The sequence below is a fragment of the Gracilinanus agilis genome, chromosome 3, assembly GCF_016433145.1.
Source record: "Gracilinanus agilis isolate LMUSP501 chromosome 3, AgileGrace, whole genome shotgun sequence".
NCBI classification, from domain to species: domain Eukaryota; kingdom Metazoa; phylum Chordata; class Mammalia; order Didelphimorphia; family Didelphidae; genus Gracilinanus; species Gracilinanus agilis.
In genome coordinates, this window is record NC_058132.1 from 29,619,791 (window position 1) to 29,628,158 (window position 8,368).

An 8,368-nucleotide genomic window follows, 5' to 3' on the forward strand; every position below is an offset into this window, starting at 1 on the left:
TCCTGACAGCTTGGTCTGAGGGAGGGGGATGGAGAAACAAACCATCGGTCCAGAAATAGAAAAAAGAAATTTTATTGTCACCCAATGCCTGTGTGTCCATTCCCTGCCGGCAGTCACTCGGAGGAGCTGAGAGCCCTACCACTCCTTGTCCGACGGATCTGGGGCCTTCAACCTTCCTGCTGCCCTCTTGGCTCCCTCCTCTGTTACTCTCCTCCCATCTTCCCCAAACGGCCAGGTGCGCCCAGCTCCCCTGAGCTGCCCTTTGCCCTCATGACGTCCCCTGCCCACCTCTCCATCGAAGCTCAGTCCTTTCTTAAGGAGTCCTCCGTTTCCCGACGTACATCTACAATCTGCCAACACCGTCCCTGATCCTTAGACGACCCTACCTGCTCCTTCCTGGGCACCCTTATTATACACCCAACTTGAGTGGGCCTCGTGGGTCCCCAAGCAGGGGAGCTCCTGAGCCCAGGCCTCCTCCTGCCTCCTCCACCCCCTCCTCTAGTCCCCTTGACCACAATGCCACCAAGTGGGGGCAGAGGAAAGACGCCTCCACTAATTGCCTTCGGTGTCGCTCGCCAGCCAGTGCAGAGGGGTTCCCTGAAGTGGGTGCTCTGTACCAGACCGGCGAGGAGGCTGAAGGCCCCAGAAGGGGCACCCTGCCTGCCTGCCTGCCTGCCTGGCCCCCACCCCTTACCTTCCATCCCCCTCCCTCAGACCTCTTGGTCTCTTGTCTCCGGCCTCCAAATCATTCAGGAATTAGCCTCGATGCTTACCACCAACATTCACACCAAGGCTCCGGAGCAGGCAGAAGGGGCCATTCCCCCTCCCTCGCCCCACCTTTTGGAACCCGACTGGCCATAGGTCCTGCAGCCCGGCCTTCGGCCAGACCTCTCAATCCCGCTGAGAGGGAAGGTGGGGAAGGTCTCTGGATGTGGTTTCTTTGTTTTCCCTCCCAAGCAGAGGAGGCGGGAGGCTGGCCAGTTGTCCCATGGACAAGCCTGATGTGGGAGGAAGGGATTGGGGGTGGGGGATGCATGGGGTGAACATGACCTGGGATCACCTGGACTGCAATGTCATGGAGGGCTCTCAAGCCGGTCCCGCTTTGGCAAGTTGCCAGCCGCCCTCGAACCCTGAGTCTAGGCAGCCGACCCGGGCTGGGGCCTGTCTGCCTGGGCCCCAGCCGGCCCTAACGTGGGGCTACGGGCACGGGCGTCCTTCTCCCGTCTGCTTCCGGAAGTAGCGAATGGCCGAGATGGCACCGATGTTGGCCAGCAACACTACAGGAGAAAAGCAGAAAGAAGCAGCTGGTGGGGAGGGAACGCTTTGGGCAGGACGGCTGGCTCTTGGGGTCCCTCTGCCTGGGGTCAGTGTGCGACCTGCTTAGGTAGAAGAAGGTCTGACGGACTAGAAGAACCCTGAGAAATGTTCTAGGCCGGGGTGGCTCGGTGGATGGACACGGGAGTCCTGAATTCAGATCTGGCCTCAGACCCTTCCTAGCTGTGCGACCCTGGGCAAGTCACTTCACCCCCATTTGCCTAGCCCTTACCGTTCTTCTGCCTTGGAACTGATATACAGTAGGGCAGAAGGTAAAGATTTAAAGAAAAAAAATGTACTAGGCTGGAGCTGGGAATTCCTCTCCTTGGAGGGGAGGGAGGGCAGGGCAGAGGGCAGCCGTGCCAGGAGAGGGGGGGCTTATCCCCTCGAGGCCCTAAGGGGGTTGGGAGGAAGGCAGCAGGGGACAGGACCCTGGGAGTGACGACGTGCCCCTTGGTGCCAGGACGGAGCACGTCCTGCTGGGAGGGAAGCTGGCAGCCGCTGCCTCTCACCCTGAACTTCTCACGGCTCCAACCCGACCCCGTCATAGTTACTAGTGATGAGCTGGCACCCAGGACTGGCCCAAGGGCACCCAGCAAATCAGGACAGAGCCCCAACGGGTCACCTGGCTCCTGTGGGGGTGGGGGGTCTCCTCCGGCCGGTGCTCCCCCCCACCCCCCAGGATCCTCCCAGCCCCAGACCTGTTTTCCAGGCGTCCGGTGCATGAAGATCCGAAGTCCTCACGGCCCACGTGGCAAAGGCCACAAAGCCCAGGCACATATCGTTCTGGTTGAAGGTGAAGGGGATGAGCGGAGCCCTCTGCTCCCCTGTGGGAGGAGAACACGCGGGCCCTGAGCGGCTGCGGCTGTCCTTTAGCCTCCAGCCCTACTTCCTAGCCAGAGGGGCAGAGCGAGTCCTTCCTAACTGGAACTGGGCCCCAGAGGCAGGCTGGGAAGCCGCCCTGGGGAGGAGGGGTGGCCGCCGGCCAGCGGGAGGGACCTTCGGAAACCCGGATTCCTCGGAGGCTCCCCAGCCCTGCCCACCCCTCGCTTTTGGTCCCCTGGTCTCTTGGGGGGGCCGGGTAGAGGGAGAGGCAAGAAGACCCCGGGCTCAGGGATGAAGGAGTTAAGGCTGGAGTCGGGTAACACCTCCTAGCACGAGTCACGCCATGCCCCCCCTTGGCCTCCCTCTCCCTGGACAGGCTGTTCCCTGGCCTTGGCACAGAGCGCGCCCACAGCTAAACCCCCGCCTCCGGCCATTACCTTGGACACTCACTGTCAGGCCGAGCTCCTCGGCTTTCCGCGGGTTCTGGTCTTCGGGGGCGGGGGCTCTAGGCCAGGCCTGGAGAGGAGCCCACTCAGGCCCCACAGGCTGCTGGCCGGCGAGGGGGACCCAAGGGGGGCCGCTCGGCCCCTCCTCCCCAAAGAAGTGTTCGTAGGCCTCTGGGATAGTTATGGGAACCGGTTCCACATGGGCAGCCGCTTGGAGAGGCGCTCCTGGGGGGCCCCTGTGCCCTGGAAGGAGACTGTCCCGAAAAAAATATTCACACACCTCAGGCCACTGCAGGTCGGCTGGGATGTCCTCTTCCTCCTCCTCCTCCTCTTCCTCTACTATGGTGTCACAGAAAAAGTAGTCGTAGGCCTCAGGGAGAGTGAGGGCAAAGTCCTCCCTGCGTCCCGCAGACCCCTTGGCCGGGGCCGATGGGGACGCCGGCGGTGGCGGCTGCTTCAGGATCCGTGGCTGGGGGTGCAGTCCCACGGCCACGGCATCCCAGGTTCTAGGGCCCCCTCGGCCTCCTCCCAAAGTCCTCGGGGTCTCGGGGCCTCCGCTGTCCGGCGAGGCTGAAGATGGGGAGACCGAGTCTGAGCCCTCTAGAGACGAGGGAGAGACCCCTGAAAAACGAACCTTCTTCCTCCTTGGGGTTCGGGCTGGGGTGACGGCCTCAGTGGGGGGCTCGGCCTCACCAGTTCCCAGCAAGGGCTCCCCGAGGGATCCCGGAGCCGATGGAGCTCTGCCGCCGCCCTCGGGGAGTCCTCCTGGACGCGCTTGGACGCGGGGCCCCCTGGGGATCTGGGCGGACGTAGACAGATCCGTATCTGGCCCGGCTCCAGGAGCACGAGGGGAGACATTCACGTGTGGGCCGGACTCGAGGTCAGCGCCGGACGCCTGCACATCTGGCTGGACCTCGGGAGCCCGCGTGGAGAGATTCTCATGTAGCCGAGCTTTGGGGCCAGGAGCTGGGCCTGCGCCTGCCTTGGCCAAGAGAAGCCGTGTAGACGGAGGATTTCCCAGGTCTGCCGTGGGTGTAGGCGTGCGGGCACCGCCATCGGGGCCGGTCTTAGTAGCGCCACCTGGCTCCGGCTCCGCCTCAGAGGCCACTCCAATTAAGCTCGCACTCCTCCCAGGTAAGGGGACAGGCGTAGGCGGGTTCTCTCTCGCTTCAGGGATCCAGGTAGGTGTGGACACGTTCCCTGGGGCCTCCGTCTTTGAGACAGGTGAGGACACATCCAAGAACGACTGTTCTGGGGGAACGGGCATCGACCCATTGAGTCCTGCCTCAGGACCCGGGGCGGGAGGAGACAGTTTGGGGGCCGCGTCCGGGGTGGACGATGGATCCTGGGAGTCTGGCCCGTGGCTGAGCCCGTCTGCAGCTCCCCTCACTGGGAACGTTGATCCTGGATCGTTCCCTGCCAAGGCAGCCGGGGCCACGTTGCCGTGTGCCCTGGTTTGGGGTCCCCTGTCTGGCGGGATCCCTGAAGAGGGGGGCAGAGCCAGTGAGGGGCTGGGGGGGGCCTGAGCTTTCGGGGATCCGCTTCCCTTGGCCCCTACTGACCTCCTCTTCTTCTTGCCCGGGCTTCGGGGAGAGGCTCCAGGATGAGGCTCTCGGGGAGATCTCTTTCCTTCGGGTGACCCACGGCTGCTGGGCTGCTCCTGGCTCGGGGGGTCCTTCCCTGAGTGGACGCCGGCCTCAGAGGCCTGGGCAGCCGCCTCCTGCAAGGACTTCTGCATCCTGCTGCCCCGGGGGCTAAGCTGAGGCACCAGGGCAGGAGTGAGCTGGTCAGGGCTGAGGACACCGGAGGGCAGCTGCTCCTCCAGCTGGGCGGACGTGCGCCGAGTCTGCTGACCGGCCCCCGGGGCCAGGACACGCTCACACCGAAACCTGCTGACCAGGCGGCTGTCTGGGCTCTCCTCCTCCTCGCTGCCCGAGCAGCCCCCCTGGGCAGTGGCCAGGTGCCCGGGCAGCGGGCGCCTGCCCAGCACCTTCAGCAGGCCCTCGGGTGGGGGGCTGCCTGCTTGAACGCGGAAGAGCCGAGGGGGAGGGGGCCCGGGGGGGCTGCTGCCGCTGCTGTCCCCTTGGTCAATGTCACTGGAAAGTGGCTCGTCCCCTGAGGCCAGAGCGGCCTGAAGGAGGCCACACTCCTCTGCGGCTTCCGAGAAGTCAGCCCAGTCCTTGTCACTCAGCTGGATACTGTATTCAAAGTTCTCCATTTCTGGGGTGACAGAGACACAGGGGGGCAGTTTGCCAGGTCTCTGGGGGCAGCGTGTGCGCCCGGAGGGACTGGACTCCCAAGTCCTCTGCCTAAAGCTCCGATTCCCTGTTCCCTGACCCCAAGCCTCGTGCCTCAGTTTCTCCTCATGGTCTAGGTCTCAGATTCTGCAGTTTCTTCCTTCGCCATCCTCCTCCCTCTCCCCTTTCTGAAAGATGCCTGGAGCGGTGGTCAGGTCACTGGGTCTGGAGCAAGACTTGGATTCGAGTCTCTCCCCTGACCCGTGTGACTCCGAGGCCGATCTAGTCACTTTTGTCCCTCGATCTGAAATGAGCCGAGTTACACTAGATGGCCTAAAGCAAGCTCCCCGAGACAGGAGAGCCAACACTCCAGGAATCCCCCGCCCCCATTTTTTTCCTAAAATAAAGTTTCCAAAAGAAAAGAAAAGAAAGTTTCCAGAGGTTTCCCCTAAAATTAGAAAACAACAACAAAACTGTTTTCCCTCCCATTTGCTCATTTTGTTGGGGTCCTCTTGTTCCCCCAATTGAACAACCAATTCTTTCTCCAGAAAACAAAAATATCGATAATCTATTTCTAGCATAGGGTGGTTTGATATTTACAAGAGGTACTAAAATAATGAATATTAGAATTCTTTCTTCACCCTAGGGTCTCTCTCCTCTCTTAGTTTTAATTTTGTGTGTTGTTTTTTTTTCTTACCTCCTGCCAAGAGCGGCAAGGGTTAGGCAATTGGAGTCAAGTGACTTGTCCAGGGTCACATAGCCAAGACATGGCTGAGGTCAAATTTGAACCCATACCCCAGCATTTTTTTTTTTTTAACTCTTACTCTCCACCTTAGAATCAATACTAAGTCTTGGTTCCAAGGCAGAAGAGGAGCAAGGGTGAGGCAACTGGAGCTAAGTGGCTTGCCTAGGCTCATGCAGCTAGGAAGTATCTGAGGCCAGATTTGAACCAAGAACCTCCTGTCTCTATCCACTGAGCCACCCAGCTGACCCTGCCTCAGTCGTTTTAAATGTGCCTAGAGGGGACAGCTGGGCAGCTCAGTGGATTGAGAGCCAGGCCTAGAGACGGGAGGTTCTAGGTTCAAATCCAGCCTCAGACACTTCCTAGCTGTATGACCCTGGGCAAGTCACTTGACCCCCATTGCCTACCCTTACCACTCTTCTGCCTTGAAACCAATCCACAGTATTGACTCCAAGACAGAAGGTGAGGGTTTAAAAATAAATAGATAAATAAACAAAATAAAATAAATGTCCCTAGATCCCTTCCTCTCTTCTTCCAAAGAACTGTCCACCAGAGGCTAATATATCAGGGCAATCTCCTCCCCCCCCTTTCCTGAGTGGTCACCTCTAGGGACAGACTGCAGCTGATCAGATGTCCTGACCCCCCATACCTCCCCCGGGGGAGGGAGGGAGCTGAGGTCAGGCAGGGGACAGCCCCAGAGAAGGACCACAAATCCCAGTGAGCATCCCCTCCCCTGCTGGAGCATTCAGGCTTCTGCCCCAACATGGCAGGCCTAAGAGGTCAGTGGGTCAGTCCATCAAGGTCATTTCCCTCCCGGGCCCTGCGGTCAGCAGGGAGCTCCCAGGCTTAAGGAGCTCAGAAGCCATGTAGGCCAAGTCACTCGGTTTACAGATGGAGAAACTGAAACCCTGAAGAGGAGGATTTGCCCAAGGTCAGCCCAATAGCGAGCAGCAGGGCCAGAATCAGAACCTGGGTCTTAGTCACTGCTCTTTGGAGAATTTCAGTCATTCCCTTTCCCTCCCAGAGGGGCAGGGGGAGGAGCAGGATATCCCCAAAAACAGCTGGGAAAACTGAGGCACCAGTCACTGGGCCCAGAGCAGTAACAGCGAGGTGAGATCCAAGGCCTGATCAGCTTAGCAGGGACCTCGCTGGGGACCCCAAAGCCGCAGCACCAGGTGCTCCTTGACTTCTTCCCCACTCCCCTAACTGCTCCCCCAGATGCCCTCCTGGCCTAGAAGCATCCGGGGCTCAAGGAGGCCCCCTCGAACTGAACCTTGGGCCTGTCCCAAGTATCCTGACCCATTCCTAGTGACAGAGCCCCCTCGACCCCCCAGAGAAAACTCCTGCTCCCCTGTGACCTTCTGTCCCTAAGGAAGCCCCAGAGGGACCAAAGGAGCCCCTCTCCCCACCCACCCGTCCCTCCAGGAAGAGGAGGTGGCCATGTCCTACCTGGGTCCCCACAGGTGGATGGGAGGCATGAAGCAGGCTGGGGTTTAGGCAACCGGGCCCCAGGGGCAGGCGATTGGCTCCGGCTGGGGCCCGGGGCTGAGTCTCGCCCCTCCCTCCTCTCTCATTGACAGCCTAAAAATACCTTCCCCGGCCCACTGGTCACATGTTCCCAGCCTGACCCACCCTGGGGCTGAACTCTACAAATAGATGGCCTTTGAGATGGCGCCGCCCCCTGGGGGAAGGGGAGGGGTCTTCCTGTGTCCCCTGCTCTGGTCCCACACCCTGGGCACGTGCAGAGTCACAGCTCCAGGAGGGACACGGATTCTACTTGGGTGACGAAAGCCCCAGGCTCGCCCAAATCAGGGCCAGAATTCTGGCCCAGAGTAAGGACAACCCTAAGAAATCTTCAGGGAAACTGAAGTCCAGAGAAGAAAGGGACTTGGCCAAGGTCACACGGCTACTACTCGGTCCAGTATCTCTCTTCCCTTCGGGGCTAGAAATTGGAATGCTGAGGAGGGGGAGAGGTGGGAGAAGGGCCTGGGGATAATCAGGAGGGATTAAACCCCCAACAGAGCCTGCCCTCAGGGGGTTTACTTTCTAAGCGGGAAGAGTGTTACAATAAACATCCAGAGGACAGATAAGAAGTAGCTCCATCCTAAGCCCCAGGGGGAGGAGGACCCCAGCAGCACGAGGGGTGGGGGCTGTAGGGAGGAAAGCCAGAAAGGCTTTAGGAAGAAAGGGCTTGCTAGAGCGTCCTCGGGGCCCCTTCGGAATCTCTGGTCCCAGACTTTTTTGGCCTACCGCCCCTTTATAGTTATTCACCGCCCCCAAATGCACCTGCGGCCATCGCCGCCTCCCTGGATGGCTGCAGCACTCACCAGGGGGCGGGGGCGCCCACTTTGGGAATCACTGAATATAGAGAATCCTTTGAGCTTTCTCATTTCCCTCCTGGTAAACTGAGGCACTACAGGAGCGGGCAGGCAGGGCTGCATCCCCTCGGTTCAGCCGCCCAGCATGATTCCCCCGCTAGGGGGGAGAGCGCGGGTGTTTGAGGTGTCAGCCCAGAAACGAGCCTGGTGCCAATGGAAGGCTCCCTGGGGAAAGGGAGGCAGAGGAATGCTCAGGCTGCGGCTGGCATCCCTGAGGTTCTCGTCAGTCAAGTCCAAACGCATCGATGAAGCCCCTCCTGTGTTCCGGGCACCCAAAGACGGGCTGAAGACAGTCCCTGCCCTGCTCTCCAGGAGCTCCCAGCCTACCCGGGGAGACGACATACAGGCAGGCTTCATTGCAGCGCCTCTCCCGAGAGGGGCCCGGGAGAGGCTCAGCGCAGAAGCGGAGGCTTTTGCAAGAAGCCT

General features: G+C 60.4%; 1 protein-coding gene across 3 annotated transcripts; it reads right to left on the reverse strand.

The window, feature by feature from the left end:
* Positions 1–56: 56 nt before the first annotated feature.
* On the reverse strand, positions 57–7,100 carry PERM1 (PPARGC1 and ESRR induced regulator, muscle 1). Of its 3 annotated transcripts, XM_044667482.1 has the most exons (4): positions 7,014–7,100; positions 2,577–4,805; positions 2,016–2,141; positions 57–1,277 (listed from the first exon to the last, which is right to left on the reverse strand). In XM_044667482.1, exons 2-4 carry the CDS (start codon positions 4,801–4,803, stop codon positions 1,198–1,200), a joined length of 2,433 nt encoding a protein of 810 aa, XP_044523417.1. In that variant the 5' UTR covers positions 4,804–4,805; positions 7,014–7,100; the 3' UTR covers positions 57–1,197. The 3 variants fall into 3 exon arrangements, with proteins under 3 accessions (XP_044523417.1, XP_044523420.1, XP_044523419.1); XM_044667485.1 differs by lacking the exon at positions 7,014–7,100 and having other exon boundaries at positions 1,192–1,277; positions 2,866–5,525; XM_044667484.1 differs by lacking the exon at positions 7,014–7,100 and having other exon boundaries at positions 1,192–1,277; positions 2,590–5,525.
* Positions 7,101–8,368: the final 1,268 nt, after the last annotated feature.